Genomic DNA, 21732 nt, shown 5'->3' on the forward strand with positions numbered 1-21732 from the left:
TGAATTGATTGCCCCCCATCTATCCTCAGAGCCCGTGCTGCTAGGTGACCTAAACTGTGACATGCTTAACACCCGGCCATCCTACAATCTAAGCTTGATGGCCTCAATCTCACACAAATTATCAATGAACCCACCAGGTACAACCCCAAATCCATAAACACGGGCACCCTCATAGATATCATCCTAACCAACTTGCCCTCCAAATACACCTCTGCTGTTTTCAACCAAGATCTCAGCGATCACTGCCTCATTGCCTGCATCCGTAATGGGTCTGTGGTTCGGTCAAACGACCACCCCTCATCACTGTCAAATGCTCTCTAAAACACTTCAGCGAGCAGGCCTTTCTAATCGACCTGGCCCAGGTATCCTGGAAGGATATTGACCTCATCCCGTCAGTAGAGGATGCCTGGTTATTCTTTGAAAGTGCCTTCCTCACCATCTTAAATAAACATGCCCCATTCAAAAAAAATGGAACCAGGAACAGATATAGCCTTTGGTTCTCTCCAGACCTGACTGCCCTTGACCAGCACAAAAACATCCTGTGGCGTTCTGCATTAGCATCGAACAGCCCCCGTGATATGCAACTTTTCAGGGAAGTTAGGAACAAATATACACAGGCAGTTAGGAAAGCTAAGGCTAGCTTTTTCAAGCAGAAATTTGCATCCTGTAGCACAAACTCAAAAAAGTTCTGGGACACTGTAAAGTCCATGGAGAGTAAGAGCACCTCCTCCCAGCTGCCCACTGTTCTGAGGCTAGGAAACACTGTTACCACCAATAAATCCACTATAATTGAGAATTTCAATAAGCATTTTTCTACGGCTGGCCATGCTTTCCACCTGGCTACTCCTACCCCGGTCAACAGCCCTGCGCTCCCCACAGCAACTCGCCCAAACCTCCCCCACTTCTCCTTCACCAAAATCCAGATAGCTGATGTTCTGAAAGAGCTGCAAAATCTGGACCCCTACAAATCAGCCGGGCTAGACAATCTGGACCCTCTCTTTCTAAAATGATCTGCCAAAATTGTTGCAACCCCTATTACTAGCCTGTTCAACCGCTCTTTTGTATCGTCTGAGATTCCCATAGATTGGAAAGCTGCCGCGGTCATCCCCCTCTTCAAAGGGGGAGACACTCTAGACCCAAACTGCTACAGACCTATATCTATTCTACCCTCCCTTTCTAAGGTCTTCGAAAGGCAAGTTAACAAACAGATTGCCAACCATTTCGAATCCCACCGTACCTTCTCCACTATGCAATCTGGTTTCAGAGCTGGTCATGGGTGCACCTCAGTCACGCTCAAGGTCCTAAACAATATCATAACCACCATCGATAAGACACATTACTGTGCAGCCGTATTCATGGACCTGGCTAAGGCTTTCAATTCTCAATCACGACATTCATATTGGCAGACTCAACAGCCTTGGTTTCTCAAATTATTGCCTCGCCTGGTTCATCAACTACTTCTCTGATAGAGTTCAGTATGTCAGATCGGAGGGCCTGTTGTCCGGACCTCTGGCAGTCTCTATAGGGGTGCCACAGGGTTAAATTCTCAGGCCGACTCTCTTCTCCGTATAAATCAATTATGTCGCTCTTGCTGCTGGTGATTCTTTGAACCACCTCTACGCAGACAACACCATTCTGTATACCTCTGGCCCTTCTTTGGACACTGTGTTAGCTAACCTCCAGATGAGCTTCAATGCCATACAACTCTCCTTCCTTGGCCTCCAACTGCTCTTAAATGCAAGTAAAACTAAATGCATGCTCTTCAACCGATCGCTGCCCGCACCTGCCAGCCCGTCCAGCATCACTACTCTGGACGGTTGCGACTTAGAATATGTGGACAACTACAAATACCTAGGTGTCTGGTTAGACTGTAAACTCTCCTTCCAGACTCACATTAAACATCTCCAATCCAAAATTAAATCTAGAATCGGCTTCCTATTCCGCAACAAAGCATCCTTCACTCATGCTGCCAAACATGCCCTCGTAAAACTGATTATCCTACCGATCCTCGACTTCAGCGATGTCATTTACAAAATAGCCTCCAACACTCTACTCAACAAATTGGATGCAGTCTATCACAGTGCCATCCGTTTTGTCACCAAAGCCCCATATACTACCCACCACTGCGACCTGTACACTCTCGTTGGCTGGCCCTCGCTTCATACTCGTCGCCAAACCCACTGGCTCCAGGTCATCTACAAGTCTCTGCTAGGTAAAGCCACGCCTTATCTCAGCTCACTGGTCACCATAGCAGCACCCACCCGTAGCACACGCTCCAGCAGGTTTATCTCACTGGTCACCCCCAAAGCCAATTCTTCCTTCGGCCGCCTCTCCTTCCAGTTCTCTGCTGCCAATGACTGGAACGAACTGCAAAAATCTCTGAAGCTGGAGACTCTTACCTCCCTCACTAGCTTTAAGCACCAGCTGTCAGAGCAGCTCACAGATCACTGCACCTGTACATAGCTCATCTGTAAATAGCACATCCAATCTCCCTAATCCCCATACTGTATTTATTTATTTATCTTGCTCCTTTGCACCCCAGTATCTCTACTTGCACATTCATCTTCTGCACATTCTACCATTCCAGTGTTTAATTGCTATATTGTAATTACTTCGCCACCACGGCCTATTTATTGCCTTACCTCTCTTATCCTACCTCATTTGCACATGCTGTATATAGATTTTTCTACTGTATTATTGATTGTATGTTTGTTTATTCCATGTGTAACTCTGTGTTGTTGTATGTGTCGAACTGCTTTGCTTTATTTTGGCCAGGTCGTAGTTGCAAATGAGAACTTGTTCTCAACTAGCCTACCTGATTAAATAAAGGTGAAATAAAAAAAATAAAACAATTCCTCAGGGGGGAGAGGTGCCAGACTAGGAGTGCCTGTCTGCCTGCCTGCCTGGCTGGATGGCTGGTGGAGCCAAGAGTGTCACAGCATTGCAGCATCACTGCCTGGTGTCACTTCACATAAAGCCTGGCTAATTCTGCACCAGGAGCAGTTTAGAGGGGCTCTGATCTCAGATTAAGAGACGCACAATCCGCTTCCTTCACATCAGCAGCCTGGTTATCCATTTACATTGTTATGAAAGCTCAGCACAGCCAAGTGCCAAGCAAACCAGATGCTGGCTTCATGTTTGTCTGTGTGTGTGTGTGTGTGTGTGTGTGTGTGTGTGTGTGTGTGTGTGTGTGTGTGTGTGTGTGTGTGTGTGTGTGTGTGTGTGTGTGTGTGTGTGTGTGTGTGTGTGTGTGTGTGTGTGTGTGTGTGTGTGTCCATGTCGGTCACTGTGTGTGTATGTGTTGTTTGTGTTATGTGTGCGTGCATGTGTGACGGGTCGTTCCATGGGCAGGCGTAGGGTCCGATGGCATAGGGGGCAGAGCAGGGCTTGTAAGAGGGAGCTGAGGCCAGACCAGATCAATCCAGCATGTCTGGGCAGATATATAGGGAATCTCCCAGGCAGCCACAGATCCCCCAGTGTTGTATGATGTAATGTGTTGTTAATACACAGGCAGCATTACGTGCATGGTGAAAAGGCCATCAGGTTTATGACAAACACATTGGCTCACTGCTAAAGTGTTGACTATTGGAGTTAACAGGCAAGGATTATGGAAATGTTCAGGAAAAGCATGAGACGATTAATGGTTGAGTTTCAGATGCTTCTGATCTGATGTGTTTTTGTGAACCATCGAGGACTCCAATCTATCTCATATTCCTTCGATCTAGAACATGTATGGTGTTCTCAATCCCAATATCAAAGACAGCAGCAAGAAAAAGCTTTTGAGGCAATATCTCCACCCTTTCAATAAACTTCTGTAATCCAATTCACAGATGCAATAACCAAGACTTGTTAAAGGCAGAGCCATGCAATTACTGAATATAATAGGCCCTGGGATCAATAGAGCCAGGATTGAGACTCCAGTTTCCAACATCTAGAGAGGCAGAGGAGCATAAAGATACTCAAATGATAACATCACGGTGGGCCCGCAATCAACATTACAAATTTGTAACCATCTCGAATCCATTTCTGCATAGATCATTACTCCTGTCTAATTTGATTGGAAGGGAGAAGTGATACCCACCGTTGAGTGGAATTGAATCCCGGTGTACAGTATCATACTCTCTAAGGAGAGCAGTCAAGCCTCCCTGTTAGGATGGGTGTTTTAACAGGAGCACACCAAGGTCATCTTATCTCATTCTGTAAGTGCAGAAGGTAATAACACACTAGCCATCTACAGTAAATATCCAATGTTATTTTATCTGTTGCATATGACGTTTTGGTTGATTTTGATACACCAGCCATCTACATATTCAATGTTATTTTATCTATTGGATAAGCATATTGGTTTATTTTGATACACTAGTCATCTAACTATCTAATATTGTTTTATCTATTTGAATAAGCATATTGGCTAATTTAATGATGTTCTCTGAGTTTGAGTATACCAGTGAGTAAATAGCCAGTAGTGTTTGTGTAAAGATGACTCAGTGTTCTGCATTATACAAGAGCTGCAAGAGAACTGGATGTTTTTTTTTTTACATTTACCGTTAGCCTCAATTGTCTATGCAGAATGCAGTTGTATATATTTAGCTGCTGTTAGTCACTCATTCATCATGGAGCCAGATCCATTTTGGCTGGTGCTGGTACAGAAGCCTTCCCTTCCAGTGCACCCAGAGCCAAGGCCTGTCACATTAACTTGATTAATACAGCGTTACAGTAGAGAGGAATCTCATGTTAGTGTGAAATTACACCATTCAAAGTGGAAAGTCACTTAAATTTCTCTTCAGTTCAGGTTACAAGAAACAATACTTCACACACTCCAATCCTTTTTTTTTTCATTAGAAAAAATAAATAATCTGTGCACTGTTTGTGGTTACACTCAGACATATTTTACTATATATCTCTCTCCACACACACACACACACACACACACACACACACACACACACACACACACACACACACACACACACACACACACACACACACACACACACACACACACACACACACACACACACACAAAATGTGGGCTGAAGTACAATGCCATCTGCGCCGTAACACTGGAAACAGTTGCTCCTTTTGATCAAATGCAAATGAGCTGCTTGGCTGTTCTATCAACTCTCCTGCCTTCCCCCTACCACCAGCCCACCAGCCCCCACCCAGTCAGTCCACCAGCCCCCACCCAGCCCCCACCCACCCAGCCCCCACCCAGCCAGTCCAGCCACACTGGGCTTTCACAGCTTGTGCTGAATGATCTCTGAACAGCTTGTGATGGCGTGGCCTCCACTCGCCTCACCACAGAGGGCCTCAGCCATTGAAGTAGAGTAACTAGATTGGGTCAAAAAAAGCCCCTTTGACCATGGCACATTGAGTTGCATGAGGATGCCGGTTCTAGTAATTATATTTCTTTGGCCTCAGCAGCCCCTGGACATGGAGGATGGATGCACCCAGTTTTAGCAAATGTGTTGGCAAATGAAACATCTCCCTATAAGACTCTATTAAAGCTTTGTAGTTGGGTCAGTCGGTGCAGTCCCTGCTGTACTGTAACTGCTTGACTAAGTAGGATCACCATTGAGCTAATGAGTTAAGAAACTATAGCTTTCTCAACCACGGAGAGAGATGTGATGTGTAACATTACAAAGGCATCTGTTTTCCTCTTCTCTATGGCAATACTGTGGTTGCTTGGTACATGGTTGAGAGAGCAGGCTATATCAGTCTCTCTTTAGACAGCACCCTGGTACACTAAACAGTATGAGATTGCCCTGTTTTGAACTATTGTGGAGGGATGATGGGTATTTTTGGCGCACTTCTCCCTAATGACAGGGCAGGAGAGAGGGTGGAGGTCGACTACACTGGTATATTTAGCACACTGTTGAATCCTCAGTCACCAATGCTCAGAGGGACATGAAATGTGAGTTCGGCAGCTCATCAGAAGTAGTCCCAAACCTACTCTATGTGTCCTTACCATAACATACACAGATCATTCAGACACTTCTAAAGTCATGCCACATGACATTCAAGGCATTGGAACTGCAAGGCAAGACAGAGAGTGGTTTTGAGAGTGATGGCACGTGTTTCTCCTCAGGCTCCTTGATCATGTCTTGGAACATGAGGGAAAACAGGTGTTTACATCCCTAACTTTCTGACACCTCACCTTGGCTTGCTGAGTCCTGTCAAGCTAGACACATCACAAGGCTTTCAGAAGAGAGGGCTCTATATTGAACTTAACTAATCTTACTATCAATCTATGCAGGGTCTTGCTTCAGTATGAAGCAATTTAACAGCAATACAACAAAGCCTTACTCGATGTTAAAAACAATTGTAGTCTATCATTTACTATAGCTTGTATGCCGGTCCACTCTCGGACAAATAGTAGTTGTTATCTTTGACATCTGATTAATTGACTTCCCTACATCTCCATTATTGGCCTTTACATGATCAGAACGTAGAGAAGGGATCAGAACATGGAGAAGGGATCAGAGCGTGGAGAAGGGATCAGAACGTGGAGAAGGGATAGTTGAGGAAAGTGGAGAAGGGATACTTACATCACCACCACCAGAGACATCTGCCATGTTCATGTAGTTGTTGTTGTTGGCAAACTGCAAGAGAAGAGAACAGATCATCATTATACCTCTGGCCTCGTACCAAGATTATGTCAAATCAGTGTCACATAGATATTTCCTTTCACAGATCCATTCAATTAGTGTCACTTGCGTATACGTTTTTCACGTTCACGTGTTGAGTTTAGTCCTAGTTGTTTCTGCTTGGGTGACATTGCTCTATTGTCACATAGTAGAAATATGTCTTTCGAGAGGCTGTAGCCAATTCACTGCAAGGTAATGAAAATCTGGGCTGGCTATTCATGCCTTATGGGATGGTAATTAAGCATGGGTTTGCATCACAAAGCAAAGTATGAAGATGCTCTGGCAGGTTATTAACTTCAAGTAACCCAAGGGAGGAGGATGCTGCCAAGGAACTAAAAAAAGATGGTGTGAGAGTACCAAAATGACATGGAGCGGTTGTGGTTTTTTGGATTGGTGAAAGGCAAGCATGAGTGGGGGGGGGGGTAAGTGTAGCTAGATGAGCTATTAAAAAATGTGTCCTTTAGTTTAGTTAAGAAATAGCAACAGCGCTGTGTTTTGCGTTCATGACGAGCCCCGTAAACCCACACACATAGCCCTCCTAGCAAAATGGCTGCCACTTCCTTTCTTCTGATACACAAGCGTGCTGACAGGTAGGAACAATGGGACACAGAATGAAGAATTATGCACTAGCAGCTGGGCTCTAGAGCACAATGCACCTCTCTGTGACCAGGCTACAGCAGCAGCACAAACCCCACAAACCCCAGCCTACACTGGGCAGGGAGGAAGAGGGGAAGAAGTTTGTGTCTTCATGGGTCCTCCCTCTGTGAGACACTTTCTCCATTTTCACAAAGCACTGGAATAATCTCCTTTTGTGTATTTATTACAAAGTCATTCTAGTGAAACATTATGAAAGTGGAACAACTCAAATATAGAGGGAGAGAAAAAATGGTTTCTTATCTTAAGGGGAAGCCAAACAATAGTGGAAACAAATTAAGATCAGAGCGAGATGAGAAGTGCATTAATTTATTTTCCACTCCTTTGTTTTTTTCTCCCCTCGTTTTCTTGTGAGTGGTTAGTATGCGAATGTAATTACCGAAAGAACTGTGGCTAATCAACTACGAATGGTATCCATTAATTAGCCTATGCCTTGGAGAGAGAGCGTGTAGAATCAGCAGCAATGTTAACCTCTCTGGTATGAGTGGGACGCTAGCCAGTGAAATTGCAGGACGCCAAATTCAAACAACAGAAATCCCAGAATTCAAATTCCTCAAACATACAAGTACTGTACACCATTTTAAAGATAAACTTCTTGTTAATCCAGCCCCTGTGTCAGATTTCAAAAAGGCTTTACGGCGAAAGTACACCATGCAATTATGTTAGGACTGCGCCTAGCCACAAAACACCATACAGACATTTTCCAGCCAAGGAGAGCCACTTACCTTTGATGATCTTCATCTGGTGGCACTCCCAGGACTCCATGTTACACAATAAATGTTTGTTTTGTTCGATCATTTCCCTCTTTATGTCCAAAAACCTCTGTTTTGTTGGTGCGTTTAGTTCAGTAATCCAAAGGCACAAAGTGCGCTCTCAACATCCAGACGAAAGTAAAAAAATTACAATAAACATTCGTATAAACATGTCAAATGATGTTTAAAATCAATCCTCAGGTTGTTTTTGTCATAAATAATCAATAATATTTCAACCGAACAAAAGCTTCATCAATAGAAAAGGAGAAACAAGAAAGGTGCGCTCCCAATCACGCGCTGGACTCATGTCTGGAAATTTCCACTGTCCACTCATTGAAAGTGCTGTATCTCCCTCATTTTTCAGAGTAAAAGCCTGAAACAATGCCTAAAGACTGGCCACATGTAGAAGAAGCCATAGAGATCGTGAACTGGGTCCTAAGTCTTTGTATGGTGGATAGGCTTTCAATGGAAAAACAGCCTTTCAAAATAATAGTACTTCCTGGATGGATTTTCCTCAGGTCTTCGCCTGCCATATCAGTTCTGTTATACTCACAGACATTATTTTAATAGTTTTGGAAACGTTAGAGTGTTTCTATCCAAATCTACCAATTATATGCATATCATAGCTTCTGGGCCTGAGTAGCAGGCAGTTTAATTTGGGCACGCTTTTCATCCAAAATTTCGAATGCTGCCCCCTACCCTAGTGAAGTTAACAGCGTAATGCACAAATGAGAAGGGAAGCCACAAGCCCCACTAGCAGTTGGCAAAGCAGGTGGTTTGATACATTCAACACAACCCGTTTGTAGACCTCTTTACCTGGAGCTGTCCCACTGAACTGCATCTGAGCACTGGAGTTCAAACACACACACACACACACACACAGCACACACACGCACACACACGCACACACACGCCACAGAGAGTTGCAGATAACCTCAACTGTGAAACCTCTGTCAATAAGGAGTGGTCCTCCCTTCCCCCTTCTGTACTTTCAGACCTGACATGGCCAGGGTACATCAGGCATTCTGAGAAGCACACACAGACACGGACACACACACACACACACACACACACACACACACACACACACACACACACACACACACACACACACACACACACATCTGGCATTCTGAGCAGCACTCGGCTAGTAATTAACCTCAACGCAGCCTGGGCTTATCTGTGAAGTGTTACACTGTCCCCTTCTTCTTTTAGATTACAAATTGAAGCCTCAGAGATATCGCTCTCTATTGAAACACAGGCAACATTGTGTTGATGTGGGAAGATATAGGAAGGTTTTGTGCAGTGCTACCTCTTCCTAACCCCCCTGGGTTTTTTTCTGGTGAGTGAGACGTTAGGGGGTGAACAAACAATAGCTCTGGAACCAAGAGAACTCTGAACATTCTGGGAAATTGAGAGGGAACATAAGGATCTAAGAAGATGAATACATCATTTTGTTGTTATTGTGGGCTTTCTAATGGCAAGAACTGATGCGGAGGTAGGCTATGTCTTCCCAGAGCATGCAGGTAGATTTGAGTGGGTTGGTTGTCAGTGTTTAGTTATTCATTAACGTCATCAACATCCAACCGTTTCCCAATGCAATTACTACCTGCAACATACAGACGTAGGATCTTAATTTGATCACTCTTTTGATGCTGAATATTTTTCTGTGCCGCAGAAAATGCAGATGAGCTTCGTGATATACACAAATTCACTGAAAACCAGCACTAACACGTGGTTATATTAACAGTATTCCACTTGTCATGTAGCCTCATTTTGACCAGCTAATAGCCTAACCACAGATCAAGCAACATTATGGACTAAACATTAAAATCCTGCTGCACAGGATTATTTTGCTGTGACCATACAGGTCAAATTAAGATCCGTAAACTACCGCCTCTGTGGTGTGTGCTCCCAACACATGGTGAATTTATACCTCAATAACACAAACACCACGCTCTAAGGTGAGACAATAGGAAAACAACCAACAACAATTGATACTGGCCTGAGTTCCAGTAAATTAGCTACAGAGAAAACACTGCAATAAGGAAAGGCCATTAATTAGTATTGTGCAACTCTTTAGGAAGACTTCCCCATTTCCATGAGGTGTGTTTTATTGTGCTTCCAGTTCTAGGGCACATTGGGTACAAGTCCAACTCCCCTCTGAGAACTAGATTGTATCCCAAATGGCACCCTATGCCCTATGTAGTGCACTACTTTTGGGCCCTCGTCAAGAGCAGTGCACTATAAAATAAATAGGGTGCCATTTGGGACACATCCTAGTCTCTCACCAACACCATTGGAAATGGTCCCCAGCCACCAGTATCAATCTTGACCATTAAGAGCTCTACCCTACCGTGGCAGTCGCTTGGCCACATCCTCAGTGGACAGCGAGTAGCAACATGAGCGGATCTTGTTATTGTTATATTGTTGCTCCCAATTAATCTTGGTGGAACGCCGGCGTTTAATGTTCATGTTTCACGGCAGGCTCTGATTGAGTCAAATGCCAGATGAAATTAAGTGTGATTGGAAGGACTGTGCAGCTGATGGCAGAGCCTGCACTAAAATGGGTCAGAGCAGACAATGAGCGCTCTGTAATTAAAATGATGAGATGAGCAGGATGGATGAGCAAACTCTGCCTGCTACAGTCCTCGTTAGGACAAAATCAAACCATGCTATGTTAAACGGGAAGCTTTTTGGCAGCAGTGAAATCTGCCACTGGTGGAACTAAGATTGTCTGGAGTATTATCACCCGAACATGACAGAGTAAATGTTACAGAAATGTTATCATGGGGTGTTCTTACAGGAACCAGGGAACTGGGGGTGAAAAATCTGTAGGAACATAAGAGCACAGCAGCAACAGGCCAGGCAAACCTGTTACTAAGCATTAGACAGCCCTGCACATCCAAGCTCCAAGCTCAGCATGTTTGGAAAAACAAGTGATGTCTCTCTTTCCCTCTCCCAATCTCTCTTTCTCTGTCATTCTCTCTCTATATCTCCTAAAGGCTCTATCTGGCAGAGGGGAACAAGCAGCAGTAGAGTAAAGTAGAGCTTTAAAATAGCCTTGGGATAGAAGGCTTTTATTAACAGAGTGGATCCATGGCCAAAGGAGCTATGTGTAACACGAGCCTCGATGGTGTGAGAGAGACAGAAACGGCAGAGCAAACACACTGACTGACCGGCCATCTACCTAGTGTTTTCACTCCCAGCCACTTCCTCTCTATCTGCACTAGCAGCACATTTCTTTCTTCAATAAATGTTTCAGAGAAGAGAGAATTAAAGAGCTTACATGATCCTGATCCTGCCGTGAAAAGACTGTAAAGGCTGTACTGTCTGGGAAAACACTCATAGAGAGAGACAGAAAAGCATTAAGCTTTCCTCACAGAGAATCAGATGAAGAGATGAATTTAATTTCTCTCTGTGTTTTGAGAAGGGAAAGAATACCCAATCCTTTGCAATTGGCAGTCTTCTCTCACATTATAGTGCAATGATGAGCTCTTGTGAGAGCTGGAAGAGGAGGAGGGGAAATTGTGGCTGTTTACATCTTCATTTGCTGAGATGCATTTGCTTTCTCCATGTACTCCATGACACCTGAAACCCCAACCTCTTTAAGAAATACCTGGGATAGGATAAAGTAATCCTTCTAACCCCCCCCCCTCAAAAAAAAAGACATAGATGTACTATTGTAAAGTGGTTGCTCCACTGGATATCATAAGGTGAATGCACCAATTTGTAAGTCGCTCTGGATAAGAGCGTCTGCTAAATGACGTAAATGTAAATGTAAATGTAAATGTACTGTAAATACCATAGTACTTCATTGGATTGGTTTTTTTTTTTGGAAAGACTTTCCATTACACCAGTATGACCCCATCTTACCCCCAGTATGAGGTAGGAACCAAATTGATCAAATCAAATTTTATTTGTCACATGTGCCGAACAACCTTACAGTGCTTACTTACTAGCCCTTAACCAACAACACAGTTTTAAGAAAATAAAAAATAAGTAAGAGATAAGAATAACAAATAATTAAAGAGCAGCCGTAAATAACAATAGCAAGACTATATACAGGGGGTATCGGTACAGAGTCAATGTGCGGGGGCACCGGTGTCGAGGTAATTGAGGTAATATGTACATGTAGGTAGAGTTATTAAAGTGACTATGCATAGATAATAACAGAGAGTAGCGGCAGCATAGAAGAGGGTGGGAGGGGGCAATGCAAATAGTCTGGGTACAGCAGTAGGGAACAGTCTATGACTAGGGCGGCTGGAGTCTTTGACATTTGATTAGCTGTTCAGGAGTCTTATGGCTTGGGGGTAGAATCTGTTTAGAAGCCTCTTGGACCTAGACTTGGCGCTCCGGTACAGCTTGCCGTGCTGTAGCAGTAGGGAACAGTCTATGACTAGGGTGGCTGGAGTCTTTGAACATTTTTAGGGCCTTCCTCTGACACCGCCTGGTATAGAGGTCCTGGATGGCAGGAAGCTTGGCCCCAGTGATGTACTGGGCCATGTGGTTGGAGGCCGAGCAGTTGCCATAACAGGCAGTGATGCAACCTGCCAGGATGCTCTCGATGGTGCAGCTGTAAAACCTTTTGAGGATCTGAGGACCCATGCCAAATATTTTCAGTCTCCTGAGGGGGATTAGGTTTTGTTGTGCCCTCTTCACAACTGTCTTGGTGTGCTTGGACCATGTTAGTTTGTTGGTGATGTGGACGCCAAGGAACTTGAAGCTCTCAACCTGCTTCACTACAGACCAGTCGATGAGAATGGGGGCGTGCTCGGGTCCTCCTTTCCTGTAGTCCACAATCATCTCCTTTGTCTTGATCACGTTGAGGGAGAGGTTGTTGTCCTTGCACCACACGGCCAGGTCTCTTACCTCCCTAAAGGCTGTCTCATTGTTGTCGGTGATCAGGCCTACCACTGTTCTGTCATCAGCAAACTTAATGATGGTGTTGGAGTTGTGCCTGGCCGTGCAGTCATGAGTGAACAGGGAGTACAGGAGGGGGCTGAGCACGCACCCCTGAGGGGCCCCTGTGTTGAGGATCAGTGTGGCGGATCTGTTGTTACCTAACCTTACCACCTGGGGGGCGGCCCGTCAGGAAGTCCAGGATCCAATAGCAGAGGAAGGTGTTTAGTCCCAGAGTCCTTAGCGGAACGATTTGATTAGTGTAATGTTAGCTAGCTACATAGTTGTCTTTGCTGTCTTTGCATCAAGGATAGAGGTGTAGCTTTGAGAAACTAACAAGGTTAGCTAGCCAGCTGTACTCGTTCTCAGCGACGCCGTTTTACAAACAAAGCCAACAGCACAGCCACTGCTAGCTAGCCAGCTTTAGCAACTAGCAGTACAGTAGAAACAAAATACATTACAACGGAATGATTTGATTAGTGTAATGTTAGCTAGCTACATAGTTGTCTTTGTATCATAGATTAAGGTGTCGTACAGAGTAGCTATCGAGGTTAGCTAGCCAGCTACATTTTCAAACAAAGTCAACAACGCAGCCACTGCTAGCTAGCCAACTCTACCAGCGAGCAGTACTGTATCATTTTAGTCAACAAGATTTTTGCAACGTAAGCTTAACTTTCTGAACATTCGAGATGTGTAGTCCACTTGTGTAGCTAGCAGGACTGACTTTGCATTAGCTAGCCAACGTTTAATCACTTTTGCATTATGAAAGGTACCAGACATGGACACGAATGATCCATTGGTAGTTTGTTGTAACCAAGTATTGGTGCTAACCGTGTGTTATTGGATGCTAGCATGCTAGTTAGCTACGGCGTCATAGGACACGGTGCACTGGAAGAAGCTGGAAGAATACTGTACCAAGTTATCTAGCTGAATAAACTAAGTTTGAGCCTATTCCTGGCAACATTGAACCACTGTAGTTTACATCAATTATAATTTCTAAAGTGGAAGTTGGAAAGTTATATTTGAGTGTCATTGAGTGTCATTGAGTGCTCATTCCAATCTCCTTTGCATTAGCGTAGCCTCTCCTGTAGCCTGTCAACCATGTGTCTGCCTATCCCTGTTCTCTCCTCTCTGCACAGGCCACACAAACGCTTCACACCGCGTGGCCGCTGCCACTCTAACCTGGTGGTCCCAGCGCGCACGACCCACGTGGAGTTCCAGGTCTCCGGCAGCCTCTGGAACTGCCGATCTGCGGCCAACAAGGCAGAGTTCATCTCAGCCTATGCTACCCTCCAGTCCCTCGACTTCTTTGCGCTGAAACATGGATTACCACAGAGAACACTGCTACTCCTACTGCTCTCTCCTCGTCTTACCACGTGTTCTCGCATACCCCGAGAGCATCTGGTCAGCGGGGTGGCGGGACTGGAATCCTCATCTCTCCCAAGTGGACATTCTCTCTTTCTCCCCTGACCCATCTGTCTATCTCCTCCTTTGACTGCTGCTACGTCCCTTCCGTCTTCAAGAGAGCGAGAGTTGCACCCCTTCTCAAAAAACCTACACTCGATCCCTCCGATGTCAACAACTACAGACCAGTATCCCTTCTTTCTTTCCTCTCCAAAACTCTTGAGCGTGCTGTCCTTGGCCAGCTCTCTTGCTATCTCTCTCAGAATGACCTTCTTGATCCAAATCAGTCAGGTTTCAAGACCGGTCATTCAACTGAGACTGCTCTTCTCTGTGTCACGGAGGCTCTCCGCACTGCTAAAGCTAACTCTCTCTCCTCTGCTCTCATCCTTCTTGACCTATCTGCTGCCTTTGATACTGTGAACCATCAGATCCTCCTCTCCACCCTCTCCGAGTTGGGCATCTCCGGCGTGGCTCACTCCTGGATTGCGTCCTACCTGACAGGTCGCTCCTACTAGGTGGCGTGGCGAGAATCCATCTCCGCACCACATGCTCTCACCACCGGTGTCCCCCAGGGCTCAGTTCTAGGCCCTCTCCTATTCTCGCTATACACCAAGTCACTTGGCTCTGTCATATCCTCACATGGTCTCTCCTATCATTGCTACGCAGACGACACACAATTAATCTTCTCTTTTCCCCCTTCTGATAACCAGGTGGCGAATCGCATCTCTGCATGTCTGGCAGACATATCAGTGTGGATGACGGATCACCACCTCAAGCTGAACATCGGCAAAACGGAGCTACTCTTCCTCCCGGGGAAGGACTGCCCGTTCCATGATCTCGCCATCACGGTTGACAACTCCATTGCGTCCTCCTCCCAGAGTGCTAAGAGCCTTGGCGTGACCCTGGACAACACCCTGTCGTTCTCAGCTAACATCAAGGCAGTGACCCGATCCTGTAGGTTCATGCTATACAACATTCGCAGAGTACGACCCTGCCTTACACAGGAAGCGGCGCAGGTCCTAATCCAGGCACTTGTCATCTCCCGTCTGGATTACTGCAACTCGCTGCTGGCGGGGCTCCCTGCCTGTGCCATTAAACCCTTACAACTCATCCAGAACGCCGCAGCCCGTCTGGTGTTCAACCTTCCCAAGTTCTTGCACGTCACCCCGCTCCTCCGCACACTCCACTGACTTCCAGTTCAAGCTCGCATCTGCTACAAGACCATGGTGCTTGCCTACGGAGCTGTGAGGGGAACGGCACCTCCGTACCTTCAGGCTCTGATCAGTCCCTACACCCAAAGAAGGGCACTGCGTTCATCCACCTCTGGCCTGCTCGCCTCCCTACCTCTGCGGAAGCATAGTTCCCGCTCAGCCCAGTCAAAACTGTTCGCTGCTCTGGCACCCCAATGGTGGAACAAGCTCCCTCACGACACCAGGACAGCGGAGTCAATCACCACCTTCCGGAGACACCTGAAACCCCACCTCTTTAAGGAATACCTGGGATAGGTTAAAGTAATCCTTCTACCCCCCCCAAAAAAAGATGTAGATGTACTATTGTAAAGTGGTTGTTCCACTGGATATCATAAGGTGAATGCACCAACTTGTAAGTCGCTCTGGATAAGAGCGTCTACTAAATGACGTAAATGTAAATGTTAGTGATGAGCTTTGAGGGCACTATGGTGTTGAACGCTGGGCTGTAGTCAATGAATAGCATTCTCACATAGGTGTTCCTTTTGTCCAGGTGTGAAAGGGCAGTGTGGAGTACAATAGAGATTGCATCATTTGTGGATCTGTTAGTGCGGTATGCAAATTGGAATGGGTCTAGGGATTCTGGGATAATGGTGTTTATGTGAGCCATGACCAGCCTTTCAAAGCATTTCATGGCTACAGACATGAGTGCTATGGGTCGGTAGTCATTTAGGCAGGTTACCTTAGTGTTCTTGGGCACAGGGACTATGGTGGTCTGCTTGAAACATGTTGGTATTACAGACTCAGACAGGGAGAGGTTGAAAATGTCAGTGAAGAGACTTGCCAGTTGGTCAGCGCATCCTCGGAGTACACGTCCTGGTAATCCGTCTGGCCCTGTGGCCTTGTGAATGTTTAAAGTGTCATATGATGATGTTCATAAATGTGGAGATAAAATAAGATAACTGTTTGGTATAGTCAGCTTGGACTGTTGTGCTGGTTTGGTCAATATACAGTCCAGATTCACAAGAGCATGAACAGAGAGAGAAGACATCGAAAAGATAATTTTCTAAACATAAATCAAATATTTTTTTCCGCTTAAGTTTTGGACTGCAAAATTCCATACTAAATTTAATACAAAGGGTCTAGAATCTTCCTTTTCCATCTGCACTTTAGACTATTCAATTCCAAAGTTGACTCTCATGAATAAATCAAAATGAAATGACCTCACAATAAGTGATTGGCTATGTAAAAAAAACAATGTCTACTCTGTGATGGACGACACACAGAATGAGCAGAAAATAGGCTACTTTGGTTACACAATACAATCCAAAGCCATCAGTATCAGTCCCCGCTTGACAGCAGGTAAGCACCTTGGCCGTGTTCCTCCTCCCTCCTCCTCACAGAAACACCAAAAACTAATTCAATCAAGAGCAGACATTTGCCAGAAACATATCAGCTGCTGACAAGCAATTTTACAGTTCAACTATGAGCTCAGTAATCACAGCATAGCCTCTGTTCTCTGGGACACGATGCCTATGCTAATGTATCTCCAGTCCAGTCATCTCTCTGTAAGAAGGATAAAATACCAGTCAACTTGCAACTACACTACGCCTCCAGTTCAGTCCAGAGTATAACCACAAGTAATTTGCTCTGTTGTTTCTATTTATTTTAATATTTCCATTAAGATGCCAGCCACAGTAGCTTTGGCCCTTTCATTTAGCAGAAGGGGAGGAGACCAAGACTAGCAATACAAACGGAACACTTTCCTTTCCGCAGAACCTCCACCAGGCCAGTTGCAGCTTGGGTAAACACCAATCTCTGATTCCCTGGGTCCTCCTCACCAAATACATGCTCATTTACCACCCAATTCAGCGTAAACAGCCTGCAGCTGGACCCTCCTGTGATTATAGGGGCTATTCACCCCCAGCATGCCCCCATACATGCGGTGCCAAGCTGGCACATATAGATATATATTCCTCACTATGTGTTTGGCAGTCAATTTGTAAAGCGACTCCAGTGCACAGCGTGTCCACACAGTCAGCTCACAAGCTGTGTTCTGATCTGCAGGAAGAATCGATCCGTAATTCAGTTTAAAGCTAAAATCATTACTCCCACAGCACAGCAGACTGTTCCCTCCCATAAGAACTAACTGACTGCTGGTCCAGGACTACACAAGAAGTAACATTAAAGTGAATTTCTTTCTTTCTCTCTGTCTGTCTGTCTCCCATATTTCCTTCTCTCTACTTCTCTCTCTCTCTGTCCCTTACACCCTCTCTCTCTCCCTTACACACTAGGCTTGGGCGGTATCCAGATTTTCATACCGACCATGTGCCGTCCCGGAATATTCTGTAATACCGGGCAATGAACAAAATCCCACTGAGCCTCTATAATCCGGGACGGTAGGTAGCCTATTGGTTAGAGCGTTGGGTCAGTAACCGAAAGGTTGTTAGATCGAATCCTCGAGCTGACAAGGTAAAAATCTGCCATTCTGCCTCTGAACAAGGCAGTTAACCCACTCTTCCTAGGCTTTCGTTGTACATAAGAATTTTTCATTGTAAATAAGAGATAACTGACTTGCCTAGTAAAATAAATAAAAAATCCAAAGGTTAGCAATGCTAACAAGTACATGTACAGTTGAAGTCGGAAGTTTACATACACCTTAGACAAATACATTTCAACTAAATGTTTCACAATCCCTGACATTTAATCCTAGTAAAACATTCCCTGTCTTAGGTCAGTTAGGATCACCATTTGTTTTAAGAATGTCAAATGTCAGAATAATAGTAGAGAATGATTTATTTCAGCTTTTATTTCTTTCATCACGTTCCCAGTGGGTCAGAAGTTTACAAACACTCAATTAGTATTTGGTTCCAAAAGCCTTCCAAAAGCATCCCACAATAGGTTGGGTGAATTTTGGCCCTTCCTCCTGACAGAGCTGGTGTAACTGAGTCAGGTTTGTAGGCCTCCTTGCTTGTACACGCTTTTCCAGTTCTGCCCACACATTTTCTATAGGATTGAGGTAAAGGCTTTGTGATGGCCACTCCAATACCTTGACTTTGTTGTCCTTAAGCTATTTTGCCACTACTTTGGAAGTATGCTTCGGGTCATTGTCCATTTGGAAGACTGATTTGCGACCAAGCTTCAACTTCCTGACTGATGTCTTGAGATGTTGCTTCAATATATCCACATAATTTTCATTCCTCATGATGCTATCTATTTTGTGAAGTGCACCAGTTCCTCCTGCAGCAAAGCACTCCCACAATATGATGCTGCCACCCCTGTGCTTCACGGTTGGGATGATGTTCTTCGGCTTGCAAGCCTCTCCCTTTTTCCTCCAAACATAACAATAGACATTAGGGCCAAAAAGTTATATTCTTGTTTCATCAGACCAGAGGACATTTCTCCAAAAAGTACGATCTTTGTCCCCATGTGCAGTTGCAAACCGTAGTTTGGCTTTTTTTATGGTGGTTTGGAGCAGTGGCTTCTTCCTTGCTGAGCGGCCTTTCAGGTTATGTCGATATATGACATGTTTTACTGTGGATACAGATACTTTTGTACCTGTTTCCTCCAGCATCTTCACAAGGTCCTTTGCTGTTGTCCAGGGATTGATTTGCACTTTTCGCACCAAAGTACGTTCATGTCTAGGAGACAGAACGCATCTCCTTCCCGAGCGGTATGACAGCTGCGTGGTCCCATAGTGTTTATACTTGCGTACTATTATTTGTACAGATGATCGTGGTACCTTCAGGCATTTGGAAATTGCTCCCAAGGACGAACCAGACTTGTGGAGGTCTACAATTTTTTTTCTGAGTCCTTGGCTGATTTCTTTTGATTTTCCCAAGATGTCAAGCAAAGAGGCACTAAGGTCGAAGGTAGGCCTTGAAATACATCCACAGGTACACCTCCAATTCACTCAAATTATGTCAATTAGCCTAGCAGAAGCTTCTAAAGTTATGACATCATTTTCTGGAATTTTCCAAGCTGTTTAAAGGCACAGTCAACTTAGTGTATGTAAACTTCTGACCCACTGGAATTGTGATACAGTGAATTATAAGTGAAATAATCTGTCTGTAAACAATTGTTGGAAAAATTACTTGTGTCATGCACAAAGTAGATGTCCTAACCGACTTGCCAAAACTATAGTTTGTTAACAAGAAATTTGTGGAGTGGTTGAAAAATGAGTTTTAATGACTCCAACCTAAGTGTATGTAAACTTCTGACTTCAACTGTAACATCGCATAGTGAATGCTAAAAAGCTTATTGCGAACATTTTATACAGTCTCTGACCTAAATTATTTGCAGGACAGACATCCCAGCTCATAAAGTTATACAAAAACATGCTACTCATGCTACTCATGCACGCACAAAACAAATAATAGACAGCATGGCTCCAGGAGGGTTTTTTCTGCTGTTACCAATCTTAGCTTGATTTTGGAAGAAGATAACCACTTAGCTAGATAGTTAACTAGCAAATCAAATCAAAAGCACAACTGCATAGCATTTAAAACATTTTAGACAGTTAACTTAATAGTTATAAGATATCTAGCTGGCAAACATTTAGTTGTGAATTCCATGCTGTAACTAGATCACCTGGCGCATGATGCACAACAGTGAGTGACTCACAAGGCTCCAGTCTCTCGTTGTTGTGTGCTTGTAAACAATCACCACGTGACTGGGGAATATAATGAAAGATTACGTGACAGGTGAAATGAAGAACACGATCTTCTTAATCTCCTAAAGTATTGCACAAGTTGACCGTAAGTATTTACTTAAAAAGTAGCTACAAATATTTAAATGTATTTAAACTTAAAAGAAAGTTTCAATGGTATTCACGGTATTGAAAAAACATCCCGTGGCTATTTTCAAATATCACGGTATACGGTATATACGGTATACCATTCAAGCCTATCTCTCACCCCTCACTAGATTAAAACGGATCAGTAGAACAGGTCTGAGAGAGAAAGATTTGGTGTTATCCGAAGTCTGGATCTAACAGATGACAGTTTTATTCAGTCTGTGTCCTGATTGTCTCTCTCTTTCACAGCATGTCCACTCTCTTCTGCTCTGGCCCGGCATTGTTTGCGTCTCAAATGGAACACTATTCCATAGGTCTCTGGTCAAAAGTAGTGCACTATATAGGAAATAAGTTGCTATTTGGGACATGCCCATTGTGTCGTCAGTCTGCCCTGTTTGCTTTAATAAATCTGGACCAGACCTGATGGAATTGTTTAACCCCATGCTGAGAAATCAACATGGCTATAAAAGACCACCTGTTCACTGTTCACTTATACTCTACCAGTGTTTGATGTCTTGCGTCCCAAATATTACCCTATTACTTATATAGCAGTATGAACTATGTAGGGAATAGGGTCCCATTTGGGAAGCAGCCTCGGTGGAGTTGAGTGTATTAATAAAACTGAGTTTCAGGTCTCAGGTGCAGGTCCCCTCAGAAAGACTTCATGGGCATAAAGATTTTGTGTAAGTTCAATTTAATGTATTTGAAAGATACAGTCCCAAGGGTGCTCTCAAGGGTGTGTGCGCACCTAATATAGATGTGTCTATTTGGGACGGGAGTTAAACCTAAGTAGAGCCTCCCAGGTACTATGTTACAGTACATGGCATAACTAAGAACATTCATTCTTCCTTGTTGCTGGCTTAAGGAACATGGGCTACACTTGGAAACAAACTGAAGTGGTCAATTAAGAAAATAAAGGAAATGAGATTGAATGATATTATAGTGTACTTCGCTTTCAAGTTTCTTCTCTGGGCCAGCTTGTTTTGGTAGTGTTGAGAGAGAGAGACTGTAAGTAAAAGTCTGAGGTTAGTGACACAGGCATCTTTTGTCATGTTCTCTGCAGAGCAAACATAACAAACACTGGGCCAAGGAGAGTTGTGGTTTGGTTCCGTATGACGGCCAGTGCTAAAGGTAGCTACATTTTTCTTGTTATTACTCTTGTGTCATATATTCAAAAATGTCCCCTACGACTCAAACCATGCTTGATCTGTTCCAGGAATACGGAATATGTGGATAAATAGGCTGTATCAATCAACCACATGTTCGGAATTATGATGACACAAAGCTACTTCCATTACAGTCAAAACAATTCACAAAGTATGTCAGAAATTCATTGGATCTGTGACAGATGCACACCAAAGCCTCAACACTGTAGTTGATACTAAGGCTGT

At 44.3% G+C, this 21732-nt stretch overlaps 1 protein-coding gene across 1 annotated transcript in view; it reads right to left on the bottom strand.

Annotated features, from left to right (window-relative positions):
- The window catches only part of LOC106587588 (TOX high mobility group box family member 3), a 69539-nt gene that overhangs the window by 19909 nt on the left and 27898 nt on the right, over nucleotides 1-21732 (bottom strand). Inside the window, exon 2 of the mRNA XM_014176114.2 lies at nucleotides 6549-6602. Within this exon, the coding sequence (XP_014031589.1) occupies nucleotides 6549-6602 (54 nt within the window). The remainder of the gene's footprint in view (nucleotides 1-6548; nucleotides 6603-21732) is intronic.

This window comes from Salmo salar, chromosome ssa26, assembly GCF_905237065.1.
Source record: "Salmo salar chromosome ssa26, Ssal_v3.1, whole genome shotgun sequence".
Taxonomy (NCBI): Eukaryota; Metazoa; Chordata; class Actinopteri; order Salmoniformes; family Salmonidae; genus Salmo; species Salmo salar.